Source organism: Penicillium antarcticum (genome assembly GCF_028974205.1).
Source record: "Penicillium antarcticum strain IBT 31339 chromosome Unknown utg000002l_segment0_segment0, whole genome shotgun sequence".
In the NCBI taxonomy this organism is placed as follows: Eukaryota; Fungi; Ascomycota; class Eurotiomycetes; order Eurotiales; family Aspergillaceae; genus Penicillium; species Penicillium antarcticum.
Genome location: NW_026695300.1, coordinates 921,724 through 944,144, shown reverse-complemented (window position 1 = coordinate 944,144; position 22,421 = coordinate 921,724). Strand labels below are relative to the sequence as shown.

The following is a 22,421-nucleotide window of genomic DNA, read 5'->3' as shown; positions in this document are numbered from 1 at the left end:
TGCGACTGAATCGGCTACTACTACTTCAAATGCCGCTGCAATCCTTATGCCTCCTGCCCAGGCTGGCGGTCTCCTTCTTGGTCTGTTTGCTCTGGCGTTCTAGATTTCCACATCGGTCACTCATTATGCCGAGGAGCGTTACTAGGTCATGTCTTGTGAAATGAAATATATGGATCAAAGACCGTTCAGATATCTATGCGATGTTTGAGAGAAATATGGAAGGATGATTTGGTTTATGCTTTCTTGAACGATTTGGCCTATGGGCCTACGACACCCTATGTTAATGAGAAACACAATTAATTTCCTGCTTTGGAGTGTTTACAAACTTGTATAGATGTGCCGAGTAGTTGGCGTAAGGTTGGACCTCGGCTAATAGCTTTCTCCGCATGAACTCATCCTATAAAACTCCCCACCCCAACACAACTCAACTCCACCAACTACCAACTACTATTATCAATTCCAATTTACAAATCCAAGAACACATCAACACAATCCACAATGCCAGCCCTCACGCTCCACCTCCTAACTCTAACCCCACCAACAACACCAGAATCCTTCATCGCACAACTATCCAAACTACCAGAAACAAAGATTGTTGTCGCATCCCGTCCCCGCCAAACAGTAATCCACCCAAACATCCTGGACGCAAACCCCCTAGCAAGCACAAACTGGGACCTCCTCCTCCTACTCCAGCCAACAAATCCTGCAAGCACAAGCACAAACCCAATCCCACCACCCCTCCAAAGCCTCATCAAATCCGAATACAAAATAACGGCCGGGATCCCCTCAAAACTCCTCGCAGCCTACCCAACCAAAGACAAAATCCTCAAAGCAAAGCCCCAGCCAGCCCTCACAGGCTCCCTTTCCAAAGCCCTATCAAAAGAATCAAAATCCACATCCCAGAACCTGGAATTGTCACCCCAGCTTATAGCATTCATGGATGAACTGTGCAAAACGCACAATGGTCCCGTGACGATGTTGAATCTTCTTCATTTTAACCATCCAAATGGTAAGAAGAGTTACTTCAATTATGGGCAGGCGTTCATCCCTGTTGCTGGCAAGAGAGGTGGCGATGCAAAGATTGTTGGGAATGTGGTTCGGCCTGCTGATGGTGCGGGAGATTCGAGAGGTGAGAATGGGAGGCCGAGCGAGGAGTGGTGGAATGAGATTTCTATTGTTCATTATCCTTCTATTCGCCATTTCTGTGATATGCTTGCTGGGGAGGATTATCAGGGGATTAATGAGGAGCATCGGTTGTCGGTGAGTTTTCCACGTTTCTTTGCTAGTTTAGTTTGGTGCTGATTGTATAGGCACTCCGGGATACATTCTTACTTTGTACGACTGAGTTCGATCTTGAGGGTGTTGCAAGCTCAAAGCTGTGATCTGCCTACCACTAGCTACGTGTGGATATATCGGTGTCAATTCTGAGGTACATGATGGGCCTTGGAGGGCTGGTGGTTTGATTGGTCGTTTGTACGGGGAGACTGTGATTTGTACATAGACAAACGAATTAAGTCCAAAGTCATTGACAATGGAGCAACTGGGTATCTGACGACTAAACGCTTGAAATCCGGAGGACGACATCATGATTTGACGACGCTGTCGCTTGGTCGGTGCCAGGTGCGGATGTGGCCTGAAATGGTTGTTAGCAAATCTGGAGGTGATCGGAGCTGTTAATATAATGGATAATACCTTCAAGAGAGGATGTCATGATACAATCTTTTTGGAAGCCGAGCCAACAGATAGGGTCTTCGCCAACGATTTTCGACTATATGTTCGTCAATATTTTATCATAGAAGTTTGTTTACCGCCACTGACCATGATCGGAGGCAGGAGAGCTGTTCGTGACCGTGGTTCAACAGGATGGCTAGCCGTCTGGTCGATCTCTCCATTGAGATGTTCAGTTCCATTAGAGTCGGAGCGCATACGATTACCAGCGCTGTCCGCGCGGTGTCTGTTAGAAGTCTGTGAGCCGGGCGCAACAATGCTGGTGCGCTTTCGAGTCGAGGCTTGGTGGTGCTATTTTATATGTTAGAAAGGTGCAGCTAGTGTGTACCGGCTAAGATTCAACTCACAGCTCTGGGACGATGCAGCATGCCAACGCTGAAGTCCCACAGAAGCAGACGACAGTCATCTCCGACACTGCCGATTCGGTATGTCTTCTGGTCGCAGCGCCATGGGTCGAATGCTACCGACGAAACCCATGAGTTGTGACCTTGGCATCTTGCGACAATCTTGCGTTCGGGGAAAGACCAGATCGTCAACAGGTCATCTTGACCGCCGGTAACGATGTATTTGCCATCGGGTGACCAGCAGACACAGATCAGGCCGCCATAGTAGCTGCGGAAGATATCCAGCACCCTGTAACGTCAGTCGGGACTTCAATTTCGCTGGATCAACATTCGACTTACTCTTCCTTCAAGTAATCCATAAGACGGAGAGACCCATCCTCAAGAACCACGGCCAAATGCCTCTGGCCAGGCGAGAACGAAAAGCTCGAGATCTTCTGGTTTGCCAACTTCCAGTATGACAGCGGATTCGTCTTCTGATTCTTGGAATTGACAGACTTCAGAATTTCCAACGGCAACCTTCCGTTTTCCTTATCAGAAGGGTTGCTCGGCTCAGGGGTGAACAAAGCATCTTCCTTCTCCTTATCGTAAACGACCAACACACCATTGGCGTGAGATGCGATGAACAAATTCTCGGATCCGGGAAGCCATTTGATATGAGTGACGGGAGAATTGTTGATCACACCATTCTTATTAATTCTGGCGTACTTTTGTGACATGGGCTCATACCAGATGATGTCACCGGCTGAAGATCCCATCACAATATCCAAGTGGGACGATGTCTTGGTCAATTCGTTGATATCGTGGCAGAGCATATGGGCTTTGGTGAAAAGGACCTTTGTGAGATGCTCCTCCTTTGTGGGCGAGCTGAGGTCCAGCCATTGGAATGCTCGATTGATATTCGCAAAGGCAAAAACACCATTCGGGTCACGGTCACTCAATCGCTTGGCTGAGGTCTCATGGGTAATAACTCGCGAGACGAAAGACGAGCTGCTCTTGATAATATTGTTCTTGGGCTTTCTCCTCTTGAGTGCGTCCTTTGCCGGTACGGGTGGTGCTGCAAGTGCCGAGTTCCCGTCACCGAACTGAGGGGCCGTGATGGCCGAATTCAAAAAGGTCGGGGGCTTCTTCCGAGGGTCTAGGCTGACTAGAGACAGCTTCACGCCGCATGTAGGCGGCAGAGGCACTGTCGCGAGAGGATTGGGGTTCACAATCGGGGCTTCGGAGGGGTGCGGAGGCGGGGTCGCGAGGAGGAGATCATCTTGAAGGGTGTACGTTCCTAATACGATATCACTAGTAAGCCAACTCTGCGCGCCCAGAAGAACCGCTATATCCGCGGGGGGTATATGCGACCAGTGTCTGGCCATAGGTACGTACCCTCACCAACTTGTAATGGACAACCCTTTTCCGGGTGGGTGATAGTGTTGTTCGTTTCAACCACAGGGACTGCCATACCGTTCGCCGCCCCCGCCGCATAAGCGACAGGGATGGTATAGCGAGGAGGAGGGGGTGGAAGGACACTGGTGGTGTCAGCAAGAGAAGCGATATGGAAGCGTCGTGCGAGCCTCTCAGGTCACGCAAGTATGTGCCAATGCTGCGACTTGCCGATTTCCCGATGGTGCGAGTAGCGCTAGAGAAATAAACACAGAAGTAAGAGAAAGAGTCGAACTTACAACATAGTCGTCACAAGCTTTCAATGTCGACCGAGATCTGTGTGACCAAACACCTGGACCTTGGATCCGATAACGTATACTGTAAACCCTCGCCAAGCTGTCAACACTGCAGCTATTGGATTATATCTTGCTAGCACCTTATCAATGGTACTTTGCTGCGCTCGTGTCGTGAATGACTGGCTGTGAGGCTCCAGATAAAGGCACGGACGACCGTCAGCCAGTAGCACAGAATCACAAGTATATATAGGTTATATGCAAGGGCGCAGGTATATCAACAAGTCGAGTAATCAGGAGTTCGGGGATTCGAGGATTCGAGAAAGAGATGGAGAGGGGGTGCAGGGATCAGCGAGGAGGTGATGTCCGGGGTAGCGGAGAAGAAACCGCGTGCCTGGGGCCCGGCTTAACTCCGGAGCCGCCTTGCCTAACTACGTTGGGAATCCCGGTCAATTAGGGCTCTACAATATAAACATAGGTGGATGGTATTAAACAGGAGCTATAATTTTGATGTTGCTAATTACTACCACTGACACGTCGCCAAATCATTACCGCTGCAGCGCCTGCGCAAACCACTGCTCCAAGGGCAATACCCCATGACATCCATTTGCCCTCGACATCCTCTTCGCTGCGGGGAAATGCGGTGCTAGGCTCCATCGCTGCCTCGGCAATGTGGACAAATACCTCCTGAATTGAACTCCAAGTCACGCTCACATGGAGAGGCGGACTAGGCATGTTCAACATGGCTGTGTACTCATGGGGTTGATGCTCAGCCCGCTGGGTGGTCCGATCCAAGTCGGCCTTAAGAGCGATAAACACACTGGGCAACTCCTCCAAATGAGGGTACTTCGCCCACAAAGCTGGAATATATGCAAAGGAGTCCGGGTCCGAGGAATCATAAGTGTAGGCGATGACATCACACTGATCCAGCAGTTTGGACTGGTTTTCCAAGAGAGCAGGCTCCAACTCGCCTAACTCGTCCAAGATCAAATAACATTGTTTCCCACCAGGTAGCTCGACTGTGTTGACGGCGGTTCGTGGTTGGATTGTTGGGTGGTAGGTCGTGCTAAACCCGCGAGAGAGGAGGGCATCAAGTAGAGCTGACTTTCCGGACCCAGGCGCTCCCAAAACATGACATTGCACCACATTTCGACCAACACGGCCTGGGCGTCTACGCCTCTTGCGTGGTTTTGTTACTTTCAGAGCTGCTGTGGTAGATGGACTGCTTCGGTCGGAGGGCTCAAAGCCGAGGTAGGCCAAGTACTCAAGGGTCGTTTTGGGAGACATGAAAGTCGTCATGCTCCATTGGGCCAGCCAGCCTTGAAGTGTTACATGCCCTGCCTCATTGCGAACCGTGGAAGAGGGGAATGAGCCGTCGGCCCAAGATGCGGGCAGACCGGGGGTGGGTGCAAACAATGATGCAAGCTCAGCATCGTTTAAGCCTCCGTCATTGTCCTTATCGGATAGGAGGAAAAGGTTGACGAAAAATCGATATCCTTCGGGGGACAGTTCTGCGGAGGCAAACGGAGGGACTTCAAATCGAGGATGTAAGAAGCTCTCCTGAAGGGAGAGGTTGTCCGTGTATTGGAACGCTCGCAGAATTATCCAAACAGTTTCGTGTCGACCTTTCTCCGCGTAAAGTTTGTTCAAGTGGATAAAACCCTGACAATCAATTCCAGACTCAGTGACCGATTCTGTGTAGCTTTTCTGGATGGTATCCTTGATGTGAATGAGATCCTCCTCGCTCAGAGGTTTCCCAAAACACCTGGTCTGAAAGTCCTTGATCTCTTTGTCCGACAGATACCCATCACGATCCTTGTCGCATAGATAGAAGATCCGTTGTAGAGCCGCAACAGCTGCAGGCTTCAAGGCGGCCTCCTTGGAATCAAACAGCGGCGCGATTGGGTGTGTCACAGCCTTTTGGCAGACGAAGAAAGCCTCATTCACATTGTGATGCTCCCGAGCACTGGTGCGAATACACGAATCGATCTCTTTGAACTCTGCCATCAACGGTAGCATCTCTTCCTCAACCACCTGCGCCTCGCTGTGACTCGCCGCAAGATCGGACTTGTTGGCACACAACACAACCGGGACATTGACGCCCAACGAACGGAAGTATGGTAACCAGAACAATGCAACGCGCTCGTAGCTGTAGTGGTCCGAATACACCAGCAGAATCACGTTGGACTTCCGGATCTCGCGCGCAAGGTTGTTCCGTTCTTGGGGAACAGCCGAGGTATCGACGACAGTCGTTGTGGTGACATTTTCGGGTGTTCCGATGGTGGGAGGGATCGTTATCTGAGGGAGGACGGGTTGGATTTTATTTGTGACGAATACACCTTTGACGAGCGAGGTTATGAGACTGGACTTGCCAGTTCCCTCGTCGCCGCAGACGCAGATCCGAACTGGATACGCGGTCAGTCGCGTTTTGGAAATTTAATGGGATAGCAGACCTACCTGTTGCCATTTTCGCAGCTAAGCGATTGAAAGTATTATACTCCACACATGGCCTCTATATGAGCGCTGGACGTGACGTTAGGGAGTTACGATAACACGGGAACGGGGAAGGTCTTGGCGGCCTGGGGCAGCAATGCACGTGCATAAATATATAGATCGGAATATTTACAAGTTCATACATGACTTAGGGACTATTATGCACTTTCAGTCGTATTCTCTTAGGTATTCTGGTAGGTTCTCGGCACTACAGACTGAAATTGCCAAGCTAAGCACTTTTGCTCCGCCTCATTCAAGCGGGGGGAACAAACCCAACCCTCCAGATCCAGAAGATTGCCCATTAACTGGTCCAAAGTCTCTCAATTAATTGCTTCATACTAGGTAGCCGTTAAATTGACCATTCATTGATCGAGGCGGAGTCCTGCGAGGTACAGAATCTCTTGAGCCTCCGACGAACTACCGTCCCGCGTCACCCGTCATAAGGCCCACACTGACTAACGGGAACCCGATCAACACTTGCTCTCCTCATTCCTCAACCTCACTCCTCTTACAGTCGAGTTGACTCTTTTTCCTCGACATATACCGCCCAATATGCCTCTCGGGATCAACAATCCGTTGCCCTCTTCTATGAGCAGTAAGTGTCGATCCCTTAACCCACTTCCCCGCAGTCGTGTGTGGCATATCCGGCTGACAATGACTCTTACTTGAACAGGCGAGTGCAAGAAGGCCGCAAAGATCTTAACCTCCTTCGTCGATCCCAAGCAAGCCTTTGGTCCTGACAAAGTCATTCCTCCAGAGATTCTGGCCGGTGCAAAGGTAAGAACCTCACAATCCAATCGTCGGTGGAGTGGGCTGACGTCCTTTTTGCTAGGGTCTTGCCGTCCTCACAGTTTTGAAAGCCGGATTCCTAGGCTCCGGTCGATTTGGATCCGGTATTGTCGTCGCTCGTCTTGGTGATGGTTCTTGGTCGGCCCCATCGGCTATCGCGACTGCAGGCGCCGGAATTGGAGGTCAGATTGGGTTCGAATTGACCGACTTCGTGTTCATTCTCAACGATGCCGCTGCCGTGCGCACATTCTCACAGGTCGGTACGCTAACATTGGGTGGTAACGTTTCCCTCGCCGCAGGACCGGTCGGCCGAAATGCCGAGGCTGCTGGAGCTGCCAGCACAAAGGGTGTCGCGGCTGTGTTCTCTTACTCAAAAACCAAGGGCCTGTTCGCCGGTGTCAGTCTGGAGGGTAGTATGCTAGTGGAGCGCAAGGATGCCAACGAGAAGCTGTATCGCAGTCGCGTGTCTGCTAACCAGCTTCTCACTGGAAGCGTTCGCCCACCGCCGGCCGCCGATGCCCTCATGCGCGTTCTGGCCTCTCGTGCATTCCAAGGGAACTCAAGAGCGTATGGCGATTCCATGTACAATGACATGCCCGTATATGACGAGAGCCACGACGATGTTGTCTGGGAGGGACGAAGGGGCGAGGCATATGGCCAGGGTAGCCGACGGGGTCGATCCAACACCAATGGCGACGACTACGACTACCGTGATCAGCCGCGCCGTGCGAACACCTGGGCAGATGATGTTTACGACCAGCCTGCCGGGGGTCTTGGCCGTTCCGCGACAGGCCGGGAACCTCCCAGCGACTCATACGACGGCTACGGGCGCAGCCGGAGCAACACCGCGCCATTTGAGGAGGACTATGTTTATTCAGATCGCCGACCTACACGCCCTACTGCTCCCAAGCCGGTCTTCGGGCAAAAGACAGGTGCGGCTCAGTTGCGGCAGGACCAGGCTATTGCTCTCTTTACATTCGATGCGGATCAGGAGGGCGACCTTGGATTCAAGAAGGGCGAGATCATCACGATTTTGAAGCGGACGGAGAAGGCGGAAGACTGGTGGACTGGTCGCATTGGTAATCGCGTGGGCATCTTCCCCAGGTAAGCACTCCTTGCATTTCTGAGCTTTATGCTTGGCATTTTCTAATATGAACTGCAGCAACTATGTTGATGCCTCGTAAGTTTGTGACTATTATATGCTGGTCCATGCAGCACAAACTATGAAACCTCGATGCACATTCAGTTGAAGCTCATGGACATAGATGCCTCAATGCCCTCAATATATCCAGGCGGAAATGGATCCGCCAACTTCTTTTACACGTCAAATCGTTGCCTGTTACATCCTTCAGCGCGGAGTTATCGTTCTCATTTTTAGTTCCTCGGGGACTTGGAGGTTTTTGCCATCTGTTGGGGTCTTTTAGGTTTATGCAGAATATTGTCCTTTCTGATTGCAATCTACTCCTAGAGTTCGCTTCGTGCTTTTCCTCTCAGGTTTTAGATTGAATGCACTGTTCAGCTTTCTCAGGTGACCTACCTGACAATTTGAGTTCGATTGTACAGTCCCAGCACGGAACTCAGCTATATCCCTGTACCTCACAGCTCGTCTAGGTCATCTAGGCTCTGGCCTGTGCGTACTCGGGTCACATCGTGTGCCAATACTTGCACAGCTGGTGCAGACCAGCCACTGTCTTCCTTGGGCAGAAGAGGTGGAGTAACACGGGTTTCATGTTCAAGACACGGACGGGATCGTAGAGGAAGAACTTGCATAGTACAAATAGTTTGGTTTGCCAGAGGGTAATTTTCTAAGCAGTGTTTGGTTATGGCAGGTTTGCCTCCTTTTTGTAGTATTTTGGGAGTATATACATATCGTGTCAATAAGGAGTTCGGGCCTCAACGAACGCGTATGTACCTTGGTACGAGGCCTCAACCTCGAGCTACATGGATGCAGTGCTACCAAAGAAGCATATGAAAGAAAATCCTTTTTCTCCTTCAAGTACGAGCTCGAATCCGAACTGAATGTACTACTGAGGCCAAGGACCAGAACGTGTAGATCGGACTGATCGTCCATGGACCATTTCCCGTTTAAGTGGAGACAAGTACATGTAAGAAAGCCAATTTATGAACAGCTGAACCGTAACTAATTTACAGTAAACTGAACAGAAACTGTTCTCAAAGAAATATAGTAGATGTCAGGTGCTGCGCCCGCAAGTCAGCAACTCTTCTCCGCCCGCAACCCCATAACCCTCATTCTTCTCTTTCCTTTCTCTCCTCCACACAAATGACTCGGACTCGACATCCGAATGTCTGATCTCGCGATTCTTCTCTCTTTCCCCGCTTCGATGCCCATTCGTTCCCCCCTTCATTGACTTCCTCACCCTTTGGACTTCAGGGTCTTTCGGGTTGTCTTCGGTCCCTGTACAACTGGTTCCCATGCAGGTGCGTTGTCTTCTTTCCTTCGTCCTCCCGTTTATTCGTGTGCCTGGGTTGTGTGTGGTCTCGGGGGTCCCGTCAACCTTTTGGGCCACTCAAGCAACACTTGCTTGGGGCGTGGAGATGCACCCCGATTGAACAAGACCACTGTTGGCAAATAGCGCGTCACAAATTCTGATACTCTTTGTCTTCTATTTAGGCCACCACGAGTGCCCATGAGGCTGGCGGAGGACACGCGACGCGGCGAGGTCATGCCCCCCATCTTTCGATTAGCGACCCGAGTCACCATGTGACAGAAGCGATCGGGCATATGTATGATGATGACTACGACCCCAACGATCCAAGACGCCTCAGCTATATATCCTCCCCGCTGGGCGAGGCAATAACAACTATCCCGCGGGCCGCCGCAGGATCCGAGTCCAACCCCTCCCCATCCTCCCCCCTGCATAATTCTTTCTCGGAAGGGCAAAAGAAACCGCCAAATGGACATACACGGCCGCCTCTTGTTTCAAGTCGAGCTTATGACCGGGAGACAGACTCCGCAGTCCCTGAGGGGACTCGGTCTCCCTCAGAAACCGCTACCTCTTCTTTTCCTCTGAACGACATCGACTATGAGTCCGACCCCGCTGCCGTTGCCCAAGAGCTGAACAACCTCGCTGCTATTCGGCGCATGTCCATGGATGTGGCGGCCACTGGTGACCCTGACCTCCCGGGCTTTTCACTGCCTCCGTCCCCCTCGGCCGACGAAGATGACGCCTCGAGATTATTTTGGGTACCCGCGCGACTACACCCCGAACTTGCGCCGAAGGAATTCAAGTCTTTTCTGGATAGCAAGGCTGATCATATTAAGCGTAGGTCTGGGGATCACTCTGGTCGTGGCACCGAGCGTCAAGGGTCGGGGGCTGGACTTCAACGCAAGCGTTCTATGCTATCAAGACAAATCGACAATTCTTCGGGCTACACGGATGGCGCAGATCGACTGGAGCGTCAGCGCTCCCAATCGAATAGAAGAGATGGCATGTTGAGTCCGAACTTGCAACAGCTTGAAACCATGGTGGACGATTCGAAACCGACGGACAAAGAATCGACAGCCATGCGTGGTATGCAAGATTTAAGCATTGAGGATAGGCCAATCCTACCCCCAGCACCTCTAGGCAACAGTTTGCGTCGGTCGACCAGGACTCAGTATAAAAAAGCGGGGAGTGTTAAAAAGGGCGAGAAGTTACCATATTCTAAACGAGTCGGGCGGGGGGCTTCCGAGTCTGCAGGGAGTGATGCAGATATACCCCCGGTCCCCAGCAAGTCTCGGATGTCACCTGATCCTGTGCCCAACACGAACCGCACAGCTCGTTCCCAGTCTGCTTCATCCCATGGCACAGCATACACGTCAGGCGCAAGTGCTGGTTCAACATTCGACCCGATTGTCGATCACCCTGAAGCCGAGCGAGATGACCCCTATGCAGGCGATCAATCGGATGCTATCTCAGACCGACATGACGAATCACGGCAATGGCATTCTCGTATCAGCTCGAATGGACGATCTACTTTGGTAACACCTCCAGGTGATCAACAAATTCCTGCTATTGTTGAAACACCGCCTGCCCCAGAGACCAATCGAATTCCTAGTCCTCCTTCACAGCGTCCAGCGGAGCGAACTGCAGCAACACCACCACCACCACCGAAAGCATCTTTGCATGACCCAGCACCAAGCAAACGCCCCAAGAACTCTCGCCAATCCCCTGAAAGCACCTCTTCACTTAATGATTTCGCCAATAACCCTCAGATGATACCCGGCAACAGTACTCGCACTGATAGTCTTTCATTCATCCCCACAATACCAGAAGAACGCAAACATGACGAACGCAAATCGGAAGGAAAGAAATCAAAAGACAAGAAAGATTCCGATGGGAGTCGCAAGTCAAGTTGGCATTGGCTACTCGGCAGTGAAGAGAAGGATAAAGAGAAGAAGAAGCACAAGGATAGCGATTCGAAAACCACTAAATCAAAGGCCGACAAGTCCCATGACAACACTCGACTGGATGTACTCCAATCATCCATCGACAGCACTCCGCGTGCCCGTGAAAGTCTTGTATTGGACCGCCTTGATCCTAAGCTAGAAGAAGAACGGCGCAAGGACGGCGTCAGAAGAGCATCGGGAGACTCCAAGAAAGAAAAAGATGGCATTTTCTCCTCCATCTTTGGTGGCGTACGAAAGAAGCATGGTGGAGAAGGCCACCATCGCAAACATTCATCTCGAAATCTGTCCCCTGATCCTCCAATGCGGGTTATGCGTCCTGATATGGACTACCCTTGGACTCGCTTCTCTATCCTGGAAGAGCGGGCAATCTACCGCATGGCACATATCAAACTTGCAAACCCCCGGCGAGCACTTTACTCCCAAGTATTGCTGAGCAACTTTATGTACTCATACCTGGCCAAGGTGCAACAGATGCACCCACAAATGGGCCATTCTTCATCGGGATCCCAGAGGTCATCAAAATCTAGGGACCAGCCAGATGAGTACACGCAATATCAGCGATACCAAGAGGTGAGTCCCTGAATCCTCCTACTCACGATCATCTGACTAACACCTCTCCCAGTCCCAGGAGCAGCAACACTACTCAGAAAGTGCCTACGACGATTCTTCCATGTACGACTATGACGACGATCCGCATGATCGCTACGGCGCTCAGTCGAGAGGCAGCAAGCAAGGCTACGAAAATGGTAGCGCTTACGGCCCAGGGTACCAGTACGGACACTCGTCCTTTGGCGACGACGTCCAACTCGATGACGACGATGACGATGACATGTGGTGAAAAATCCGGCCAGGGCGTCTTCACTCGTTTCTTTTTTTGATATTCGTTTTCACACGCACTTCCACTCGCACTTCCGTTTCAAGTCTTTAGCAGCGCACGGAAATACCCATGCTTTTTGTCGGTTCGGTCTATTCCTAGAACTTGTACACTCTTGCCGGTTTCTTTTCCCCCGTCTCTTTCATACATTACCCTTTATGCTTTTCGGTCGTGGCTCCTTCACTCTTGTGTACCTCTGCCAGCCATCTCGGTGGTTTTCGTATTTTTATGCTCACTTTTGCGTATCATAGCAAAGGGAAAGACAGGACAGGGTCAGATGAGGTAGGGGCAGGATCAGAGGATCTCGCATTCTGCTGCCCTCATCCCTGGTCAGTCCTTTGTTTCGCCATATACATTTGAGCTCATGGTCTCATTTTCTCTCTTCGCATAGCGTCTGGGGTTCTCTTCCTGTTTTCGGTTTGGTGCCATGGTGCCACCTGGTCCATTTGGTTTGAAGCCCCTCTGTATCTCTTTTCTATTTCTCATTTAGCGATTTCACATTCTCATGCGAATGAATCACGGATTTGTTGAGCTGTATTCTTTTCTCTAGGGGCTTTAGTTTCCACTATTGTACATTTAGGTATCGGAGGCTGTTCTTTTGAACTTTGATATGTTCCCAACAAATTCTTTTAGCTTGACTAGCATATGCCACTAAGCGAACCTTAATATCGTTGAAATTCACCGCAGGATCGTTCTATTTTTGGCAAATTTATTCTCCTATTCAAGAGGAGTACACAGTAACAATGGCAAGAATATATCCAAGTCGTATAATACAACCCCTAAACAAGAAATGCGTATATATCCAGCTTGTATCTCAATAACCACAAAGCATTGCAATCATTTATCCCGTAAACACATTATATCAACGGTCAATTCAAATCAATTCAAAACAAGAGCCTTCCGTACAGGCGGAACCCCAAGCCAAATATGCTCAGAAACCCAATCCAAATCACGAGGCAAATCAGTAACACGATTATTCTTGAAATCCCCATGGTAATCAAGCAAAGCCAACTCAACACTCAACCGCAACTGCGGATCAGTCGTCGCAGCCCAAGCAGCATACAAACACAAAATAACATACCCCGCCCCAACAGGTCTATAAACATGCGACTCCTCGGCATGTACAAGCGTCTCTTCAACCAGCGACGTCGATTCGATCGCGAACGTGGGATCGTCCAGGTTCAATGATTGCACCATACAATTAAAAAAAGCCGATATCGTTAGTCCTAGCCCGTATGTGCGTAGATAATGCGCTTTCAGCATTTTGGCCATGGTTGTCGGGGAGGATGTCACGGGGTAGGAGGCTTCAAATTCGGTTTTTCGCGTTTTGAGTTCCGAGAGAATTTCTTTGCATTGTGAGTATAGGGGTTCGATTTCGCTTTTTATTTGGGTCAGATCTTGGCCGGTTCGTAGTGCGATTTTGCCGCGCTTAATTAGCGTTGGTGCTTTTGTTAAGCAGAGCATCATTCGTCCTTCGGGGAGGTTTGCGTCGTAGTCGCTTTGGACTAGGGATTCCCATTCTAATGGGGACAGGTCTATTTTTTCGTTGTATAGGCCTTCGAAGAGCTTGATGATATTATGCGTAATTAGTATTGTTTAGTGAGAAGATGTGGGGAATGGTTACTTACCACGCTGCCTCGTAGAGAGAGGAATAGTTTGCGCTCAAATTCGTCGCGAGGTCCGAAATTTTTTCTTGCGCGTAGGATGTTGGCTGCGCCTCCTGCGTGTCCTGATAATAATTGTCCTTGGTTTCCAATGAATGCTTGGCAGACTAAAAGGATCATCACGGCGCAGAGGGTATTTGATGCACTTGCTTGGATAGGGTCGTTTAAGTAGACACTCAAGGTTTTCAGTGCGTGGGAGTACTTTGATAAAGCATTGACTGAGACGAATTGGTGAGTGCAGAAATCTCCATGGACTGTGGTCACGGCATCGACTGCGCGGTCGAGTGCTTCATTATTGCCGAGTCGTCGGGGAACTTCTTCTAGGAATAGACCGAATGACCACCAGAGGTTGTATCGGAGGTCTGTTGACCGTTTGATGGCGCCGACGAATGAATTTGTTAATGATGTAAGATGGTGATTGGGGAATGTAGGAGGAATTTCCAACGGAGGCGTTTCTTTTTTGTTCAATCTTGACTTGTTATCGAGTATGATCATAATTTGTTGTCCATTGCTGTTTTGTGCTGGAGGCGAAAAGCGATGCTCTTGCTTGAATTTATATCTTTGCTGGCCAGACCCAATGCAGGGTACCTTCAGACGCACACATCTTCCACAGGCAGGTTGCTTTTCATCGCACTTATCATACAATTAGCAAATATATTAACTTCCACGTGTCTGTTGCGCGCACCTTTTTCTTCTGCTTGCGGCATGCATCACAGGCCCTGCCTGTCGGTACGCCTGGCATGGTGGGGCACTGGAGAAAGGAGCGGAGGGTAGATCTCGAAACGGAAAGCCTATAGAACGGGCCTGAATGCTAAAATCCCCGAACAGTCTAATCTTCCAGATCTTGACTGGGCTAAGGCTGCCAGCGAAGTTGAGTTGGGCTGACCATGCCATCATCGGCCTAACTGCTTTGGGTCGAATGTGCCGCTGAGAGGCTTAGTCTGGCGATGCTGATTGGTTGGGGGCCAACTATGCACATCTCTCCTCTTCGGAAGTCTTGGCGTGCCTGGACCTGTCGAGTTATCAAGCGATTTTGAGGCATTGGGGCTCATCAAACTCAATATAACCTACCGTTCTACGCCACACACCTCAGATTGCATCTAGCCCGATCGGGACGCATGTGCCGCTTCGTTGTTTGTGTAGATCGGCAGGGCTGAGGGTATGTCAGATTGATGGATTGAACATTTAAAGGCGTCAATTCCCACTGAATTTTCACCTACTCATTCATCAAATTATTAAATACTTCATCATGGTCGTCAGCACAGATCCAAAGGCTGAGAGCCTCTACTTATACACCCCCAGCCACATCTTGCCCGCTATATTTGCAGCCTTAGTCGGCCTGTCTTTCTTACTACATGCTTATCAGAACTAGTGGGTTGCAGAAAAAGTTAAGCTTGAATAGCCAATATCTAACATCTTCAGCCGCTACCGATTCTGGCGTGTCACATTCTTCCTCTGCTGGGGTGGTGCGGTCTTCACAGCTGGCTGGGTCATGCGCTGCATATCCAGTTACCACCCCGACAACCTAAACCTCTACATAGCATCAAGCATCTTTATCTATGCCGGCCCACCAATTTACTCAGCAGCCGCATACAACATCGTGGGCCGACTAATGAACTACCTCCCAATGCACGCCCTCCTAAACCCAAACCGAGTCTTGATCTTCTTCGTCTACCTAGGAGCAGCCGTGGAAGCAATGACAGCCGCAGGCGCGGCCAAAAACTTAACAGCAAAAGGCGATAAAGAAGAATTCAAGACTGGCGGCGCACTCATCGCCGCCGGTCTAGTTCTCCAAGCTGCAGTCGAATGTTGCGTCATTGGAGTCGTGGCAACAGTCCACGCCCGCTGCTCGAAGACCCGTATGCTCTCACCTAACGTCCGCATTCTCTGCATAACACTCTACGGCACTTCAACTCTCGTTCTGCTGCGGTGTATCTTCCGCGCAGTCGAAGCCTTCGAGATGTTCGATAAGATCGGTTGCAGAGAGAACTGCGGTCCAATCCTCAGCCATGAGTGGTATCTCTATGCCTTTGAGTTGGGACCCATGCTTGTCTTTACTTGGTGGATGAATGCGCTTCATCCTGGTCGCAACTTGCCTCGTCAGAAGACCCGTTACCTCAGTCCTGATGGTCGTACTGAGCGAGTCGGACCCGGTTGGATTGATCGGAGGTCTACTTGGGAGACCTTTGCTGACCCGCTTGACCTTGGTGGTATGATCAAGGGTACACCTTCTCATGAAGAGTATTGGTTGAGGGAGGAGCAGTGGCCCGTTTGTAAGGATGGGAGCTTTGCTGCTGGGACTGCCACTAATAAGAGGGCTGTGGTGGGGGACGAAAAGGAGCTTGCTCCTCTCAGTCCTAATGTTTAAATGGTTTCTTTTGGATGTTTCGTTTTTGGGTCTGGACTTCTTGTCATAATTGCACTTTGATTTGTTTTTATATTGGTGTTCATGTCTTCTTACTTGAGCGATATTTTGCATTGCATTCCTTTCCTATTGCCAAAATAGACTTCTTTCGTCTCCTATACCAATCAATTCTCATACAATAATTGCCTATAACTTAGTACTTAGTGCGCCAGTTCGGTTGAATTATCTTGAGCAATTAACTTATTGTAGTGCGCCTGAGGCATTATCAGAAAACATACTATTATTGCAAGCAGACTTGACATTTGTTCATGGTAGAATATATAAATCATAATAAATTTTTCATACCTCACAGTAGCGGTATGGCGAATAGAACTAACATTGACCAAGATGTCGCTAAATTCCCCCGTAGCAGGCGTCCGGCATCAGACGGCCCACACCCGCCCGGTCCGATTCCCGCCTCGAACTAACCTACCTCTCACTTGAACATGGCATATTAACGAAAAAAATGGCCCCGGCAGAAGATGAACGGCCATCAAAAAGGGCCAGACAGGCCTGCGGACCTTGCCGGTAAGTTTGACTATGCACTCTTCGTCAACTACGCTGACACAGCACCAGCCGGAAAAAGTCGCGCTGTCCCGGAGAAAAGCCCGTCTGCTCGTATTGTGAGAGGCTGGGTCAAAGATGCACATACTCCGGTGATGAAGCTCGGAGTGAAGAGCCTGAGAATTTTAAGAAAATGGTAAGTTTCTAAAGATTGTCACCGGATCCTAGATTAAATGGGTTGTAATGCAGGACGAGCGCATCTCTGGGATTGAAAGTACATTGGACAGATTAATGGACTACATTACGTGAGTTTAAATGAGAATGGATCGACCGAATGTACTAAATGAATATGCAGGCGGCCTCCTCAAGACCTGACTTCGTCGGTACCTGCGAGCCACCATGAACCGGAGTTACCGCCCCAAGACAGTCCTTCCGTGTTAGTCGATCCTATGCCTCCGATAAGCCCGATGAAATTGATTTGCTTATATACATTAAAGAACCCGCTCATCAGAGTTATCGGCAGCAGATTTATATCTGACATACTGCAATTCTCAGCCCCTGCTGCTGTTTCCTTATCGATCTTCTGTTGCCTCGCTTGGACCAAGAGATCCCGAACTTATTTGTGCCATTGAAGCTCTTGGGACTCGCTTCTATGATGGCGCAGTCAATAATCCCCAAACTCAGTCTGAAATAAAAAGGTTGATAGGTAGGGCTTCCCAGATGGTCATGATGAGAGTGGTATCTGGTAGTGTGGAACTATCAACTCTTCAGACTATGTGTCTTCTGAGTATGCTTGAATTTACCGGTATGTGAATCTCATGGTGCCATGTACTTGGATTCTAACATCGGATCTTGCACCTCAGCTGGCCATATTATTCGGGCAAGATTCTATACGAAAATGGCCTCATACTTTATGCAAAACCTCAAAGTTAACGGCCTGGATTCACTGAGCAACTTGGAAACCGAACGCGATGAGCGTAAACTGTGCTTCATCGGTCTGAATGTACTCCGGAATTTGCAGGGATCTTTCCAGCCTCTTCATCCCAGAGAGAGTCCAGACCCATTGGGTGAGAATGGTGAACCATCTTCGCTATTGGGGTCCATGATATCCAATGTGGACAATGCACGACGCACCAGCAGCTCTAAACCAGATATAGGAATTGTCGGCACAAACATCTACACAAGCGAGCTGTGGGCATTGGCTTGCAACTACGCAGCTAGTCCCGTTGGAATTCATGCCCACCCACCGTGGTCACCACACTCCGACTACGCTATGATTCATTTCCAGCATTGCGAGCACGAGAGTCTCATGCCACTCAGATTCAGACTCCATGCAAGCCCCTTCCAAGACCACCCATCAGCCGAGCTTCAGGCTCATCGTGATTACTGGGGTCCGTGGCTGTTCTTCCAGATGGTTTGGCATGCAGTTCCTTGCCTCATAAATCACCCTTTCCTTCTTTCTATGCGCCTTCGGAATTTCCGCAGGACAATGCCCCAGTCGTTTCTTCGCAACTCTTTCGAGCAGTTGACGTTTCATTCTGGCTGGGTTCTGCATTTCGTTGAACTTATCGATGCAAAAGGATTTGAGGTTTCCGATCCAACGATAGGTCATTGTGTAGCTATTGTTGCTACGATATATCTTCAGCATAGCTTTGTAGAGGATCAAACTTTTAACAGAAAAGCGCAGACAGGTTTCGAGAAATGTCTCAGATTCCTACGACATATGGGTGGTCGCTGGCCACATATTGATAGACAGGTGAGTTTTCTTCATACCTTTTAGCCCGCCTATCCTAATATCTTTCAGGCTCAACAACTACAACAGCTTAGGGACAGTGTTTCTCCTGGGGGACTCATGACTGCCAGTGGTACATTAGGGGGATCAAACCAGCGCCAGATGTGGTCCGTCAACCTGCAGCTACTATGGAAAATCTTGGTATATGCCCATGCGAGCAAATCCCCAGACTCCGGCAACGACATCTTTGGTCCTGAGCTTGCCAAGGACAGCGTTGGAAGTTCAGGCGATCATTCTGTCGGTGATATCACGGAGCGTGACTTCACCCTGATTGGATCAGCGGGAATCTCAGGGCACAAGACAGTAGCAGCTGAATGTGTAACTTATCCGCCCGAGCAGACTGAGGATCCAGTGCAATTACCGAGTCAGATCGCACCTACGATGGACCTGTCAGGGCTTCCCGATGATCCAAATGTAGAGGTCACAACCGGGGACGGACTCTATCTTCAGCTACAGGATTATGGCAGAGCATTTGAAGATTGGCTAAGTGTCAATCCAATATGAAAGTGCGATGGGATCTATAAAGCACGGCGAACACGGCCCGGACCCGCCATTCCCGGACGCCAAGACCCGGCATCGAGCCGGGGGTGACTCTATATTGCCTCATTTTATAACCACCGGAGTCCCCGGTCCAAGTTGCACGAATTCAACGACAACTGCTCAGTAGACCAAATTGTCACCCACAATGTCCATCGCTAAGAATGACTCAATCGTGATCGTGGGCGCCGGCGTCTTCGGTCTCTCAACCGCCCTAGAACTGAATAAGCGCGGATACACCGATATCACCGTGATCGACCGATTTGTTCCACCCTCAGCAGATGGAAGCAGTGTTGACATCTCGCGCATCATTCGTGCCGACTATGCCGACCCAATCTACTACAAAATGGCTCGTGAGGCGTACAAGGGCTGGACGACCGAGTACAAAGATCAATACTTCGAGTCTGGATTCGCTCTGTTCTCCGAAACGCCTAAGAACAAGTATATGGAGGGTTCAAAGTCCGTTATCCGGGCTGCGGGTGGGCACTTGGACGAACTCACCGATGCGTCCGATATTCGCAAGCTTTACCCCAGTGTCCAGGCCAATGTCGCTGGCATGAGCGGTTATCACAACCCCAAAGGTGGATGGGCCAATGCCGCAGGTGCCATTCAAAAACTCGCATCTAAGTGTACAGTCGCCGGTATTTCTATCATCGCTGGTCCCAGGGGTACAGTCACCTCTTTGCGCAAGGCCGGCTCGCGCGTTGTCGGTGTCAACCTTGTCGGCGGACAAGTTTTGCTTGCTTCCCAGGTGATCCTGAGTACCGGTGCCTGGACGAACCGTTTGCTGAACATCGGGCATGCCGCGTCTTCTTCTGGTCAACCTGTTGGATTTATCCAGTTGACCGAGGAGGAGGCTCTCGAGTACAAGAAAATCCCGGTCATGATCAACATGAGCTCGGGCGTTTTCTCATTCCCGCCTACACCGGATACTAATGTTCTCAAGCTTGCGCGTCACGGGTATGGATATGCTACTGAGATGAATGTTGATGTCGATGGTGAGAAGAAATCGCTTTCCTCGCCTAAGTTTGAGAGCAGCAATGCTGCCACTGGATATCTGCCTGATGACGCCGATGAGTCCCTACGCCAGGGTCTGCGTCAGTTCTTCCCCAAGCTGGGTGATCGTCCTTGGATGAACCGTCGGTTGTGCTGGTATACCGATACTCCTAAGGGTGACTTTATTATCGATCACCATCCTACCGTGCAGGGTCTGTTCTTAGCTACTGGTGGTGCCGGACAGTAAGTTCTCCATGGTCTCCACATTGTGTTTCTTTTATTTGTACTAACTTGTGCGCAGTGGATTCAAGTTCCTCCCTATCTTGGGTCAATATATCGCCGACTGCTTCGAAGGCAAGGCCCCTCAGAACTTGCGTGAGAAGTGGCGACTGAACCTACCCAAGGGTAACGTTAAGGGTCCTATGGCGGGTGATGGGAGTCGAGGAGGTCCTCCTTTGAGAAGGCTGAGCCCGTTGGAACAGGCCAAGCTTTGAATTACCTACAACGTAATGCTATACTATGATGAATCATTGCACATACATTACTTTGAACGGAAATCCCATTTTACTCAAATTTTCAACTTTTTGAGCGATATGTAGCATCATTGTATTCACCAACTATCCAAATACGTATTCCTTTGATTGTTCTTCGTACCTCGACTAAGGCGTAACGCAACTGAAAGGGCGTCTAACACTGCCTTCGTGATATTCTTTGCGCTGTAGATTTCCGTCAGCGAGTCCCCTTTTGAATAAAAGAGAAGATGGGAAGGGGTACTCACAATATCTTCGATTGTAGAATATAGCCCACAGACCAACACCGCCACACCAAAAATGAACACAAAGGCATTGATAGCAGCTAGAAGTATATTCTCCTTGGAATACCACTTCCCCTTGCGAATGAGTACGAACCACATGATGGGTGGGATATAAAAAGAGAACCCAGAAGTGAACAAAGCAGACGTATTTCCAATCAAATCATTAAAGAACGGGATAGCCTCAGCAAGAACCCATGCAACAATGGTAACGCATGATATAAGCATAAGCCACACAGCCCATCCTTTGGCTGTATTGACATATCGAACCACACTGTTCTTAAACGCGCGGCTGAGTATCAAGCGTCCAGCCACGATTGTGTTGATAGAGCCTGATATGAAGATGACAGGAAGAGCGATACCAAAGGCGACTCTGCTAACTGTGTTGTCAGCTGAGAGCAATGCTGGAGACTGGACATCTAAGCCGACAAAGGCATAGATAGTTGCGCCGGTGATGGTATATATGGCAATTTCGAGTATTCCCAGAGACAAAATAGACTTTGTAAATTCCCGGGGGGTATGCATTTCGTCCATGAAAGAAAACTGACATGTAGCAAATGAATAGGCAAAAACAATATTTCCGATGGCAACATACGTTTCCGAGAATGTCAAATTCTCTTTCGGCAGAGCGGACCAGCTCACGGCTGCTAAGCCACCGGGTGCATTTGTTGCTTGAGTCCCAGTCGAAATGATTGCGATTTCAATCGCAATAATGACAGAGGCGAAGTCAATATAGCCGAGGGTTGCTGCATCGGCAAAGGAGGAGGGAACCGCCAAAAGAAACAGAATAACCGCGGACACGATACCAAACACAAGCGAGCAAATACCACTGGTGGTGATATGTACAAGCGCTATAGACCCTGTGAGGCAATGCGAGCCTATCACAAAGATAAGCTGGAGCAGGAACATGATCGTGAAAAGCTCGTAGCCGAATCGGCCCATCATCAATGTGCCAGCATCACCATAGTGATGTACGGACGGGTTGGCCAGCTTGACTTGACCGATCATGTATGATGTGTAAATTGCGATCAAGCCAACACCGACGCAGCATATGACCCCGGCAATCATACCCAGTGTTGCAAATGCTGAAGGGATTGACAAGGATCCTAAGGCAATTGCTTCCACTATCAACATAAGTGTGAGCTGGTGCCATGGAAGACGGTTGTATTTGGCTTCCCCTGCAATTAAAGTCTCAGTTAAAGCATTTTCATCCTTAGTATCAGAGGTGGATATAGTAGCTGAAGATAAATCTGGTCCAGGGGCTTTGATCTTGTTTGGTTCGATTGCTTCAACATCATGGCTCGAGGAGGGGTCTGGCATCTCTCTGTTACTGTGTATGGCTTCGTAGACAAATTAGAGATATGAATGGCATCAAACTTAGGAAATGAAAATACTGAACCACGAAATATT

At 49.6% G+C, this 22,421-nt stretch overlaps 10 protein-coding genes across 10 annotated transcripts; 6 read left to right on the top strand and 4 right to left on the bottom strand.

Moving 5' to 3' along the window:
* Positions 1-498: 498 nt before the first annotated feature.
* N7508_001341 (uncharacterized protein) lies at positions 499-1,382 on the top strand (the record flags this gene model as incomplete). The annotated part of the gene is made up of 2 exons (XM_058459407.1): positions 499-1,260; positions 1,311-1,382. 2 exons carry the CDS (start codon positions 499-501, stop codon positions 1,380-1,382), a joined length of 834 nt encoding a protein of 277 aa, XP_058322939.1.
* Positions 1,383-1,583: 201 nt separating this feature from the next.
* On the bottom strand, positions 1,584-3,747 carry N7508_001340 (WD40 repeat domain-containing protein; the record flags this gene model as incomplete). Its single annotated transcript, XM_058459406.1, has 7 exons — positions 1,584-1,633; positions 1,693-1,768; positions 1,819-2,019; positions 2,076-2,361; positions 2,412-3,348; positions 3,447-3,589; positions 3,743-3,747. 7 exons carry the CDS (start codon positions 3,745-3,747, stop codon positions 1,584-1,586), a joined length of 1,698 nt encoding a protein of 565 aa, XP_058322938.1.
* Positions 3,748-4,252: 505 nt separating this feature from the next.
* gem1 (ERMES complex Ca(2+)-binding regulatory GTPase GEM1) lies at positions 4,253-6,203 on the bottom strand (the record flags this gene model as incomplete). The annotated part of the gene is made up of 2 exons (XM_058459405.1): positions 4,253-6,141; positions 6,194-6,203. 2 exons carry the CDS (start codon positions 6,201-6,203, stop codon positions 4,253-4,255), a joined length of 1,899 nt encoding a protein of 632 aa, XP_058322937.1.
* A 578-nt stretch (positions 6,204-6,781) lies between these two features.
* On the top strand, positions 6,782-8,202 carry N7508_001338 (SYLF and SH3 domain-containing protein; the record flags this gene model as incomplete). Its single annotated transcript, XM_058459404.1, has 4 exons — positions 6,782-6,824; positions 6,903-7,006; positions 7,062-8,122; positions 8,181-8,202. The coding sequence occupies 4 exons, from the start codon at positions 6,782-6,784 to the stop codon at positions 8,200-8,202; spliced, it is 1,230 nt and encodes a 409-aa protein (XP_058322936.1).
* Positions 8,203-9,451: 1,249 nt separating this feature from the next.
* N7508_001337 (putative telomere silencing protein Zds1) lies at positions 9,452-12,267 on the top strand (the record flags this gene model as incomplete). The annotated part of the gene is made up of 3 exons (XM_058459403.1): positions 9,452-9,457; positions 9,651-11,999; positions 12,052-12,267. The coding sequence occupies 3 exons, from the start codon at positions 9,452-9,454 to the stop codon at positions 12,265-12,267; spliced, it is 2,571 nt and encodes an 856-aa protein (XP_058322935.1).
* A 915-nt stretch (positions 12,268-13,182) lies between these two features.
* On the bottom strand, positions 13,183-14,709 carry N7508_001336 (Zn(II)2Cys6 transcription factor domain-containing protein; the record flags this gene model as incomplete). The annotated part of the gene is made up of 3 exons (XM_058459402.1): positions 13,183-13,869; positions 13,932-14,600; positions 14,653-14,709. The coding sequence occupies 3 exons, from the start codon at positions 14,707-14,709 to the stop codon at positions 13,183-13,185; spliced, it is 1,413 nt and encodes a 470-aa protein (XP_058322934.1).
* A 507-nt stretch (positions 14,710-15,216) lies between these two features.
* Positions 15,217-16,335, top strand: N7508_001335 (RTA1 domain-containing protein; the record flags this gene model as incomplete). Its single annotated transcript, XM_058459401.1, has 2 exons — positions 15,217-15,338; positions 15,390-16,335. 2 exons carry the CDS (start codon positions 15,217-15,219, stop codon positions 16,333-16,335), a joined length of 1,068 nt encoding a protein of 355 aa, XP_058322933.1.
* A 1,438-nt stretch (positions 16,336-17,773) lies between these two features.
* Positions 17,774-19,171, top strand: N7508_001334 (fungal specific transcription factor domain-containing protein; the record flags this gene model as incomplete). The annotated part of the gene is made up of 2 exons (XM_058459400.1): positions 17,774-18,631; positions 18,680-19,171. The coding sequence occupies 2 exons, from the start codon at positions 17,774-17,776 to the stop codon at positions 19,169-19,171; spliced, it is 1,350 nt and encodes a 449-aa protein (XP_058322932.1).
* A 181-nt stretch (positions 19,172-19,352) lies between these two features.
* On the top strand, positions 19,353-20,694 carry N7508_001333 (NAD(P)/FAD-dependent oxidoreductase; the record flags this gene model as incomplete). Its single annotated transcript, XM_058459399.1, has 2 exons — positions 19,353-20,443; positions 20,502-20,694. The coding sequence occupies 2 exons, from the start codon at positions 19,353-19,355 to the stop codon at positions 20,692-20,694; spliced, it is 1,284 nt and encodes a 427-aa protein (XP_058322931.1).
* Positions 20,695-20,810: 116 nt separating this feature from the next.
* N7508_001332 (N amino acid transport system protein) lies at positions 20,811-22,331 on the bottom strand (the record flags this gene model as incomplete). The annotated part of the gene is made up of 1 exon (XM_058459398.1): positions 20,811-22,331. One exon carries the CDS (start codon positions 22,329-22,331, stop codon positions 20,811-20,813), a length of 1,521 nt encoding a protein of 506 aa, XP_058322930.1.
* Positions 22,332-22,421: the final 90 nt, after the last annotated feature.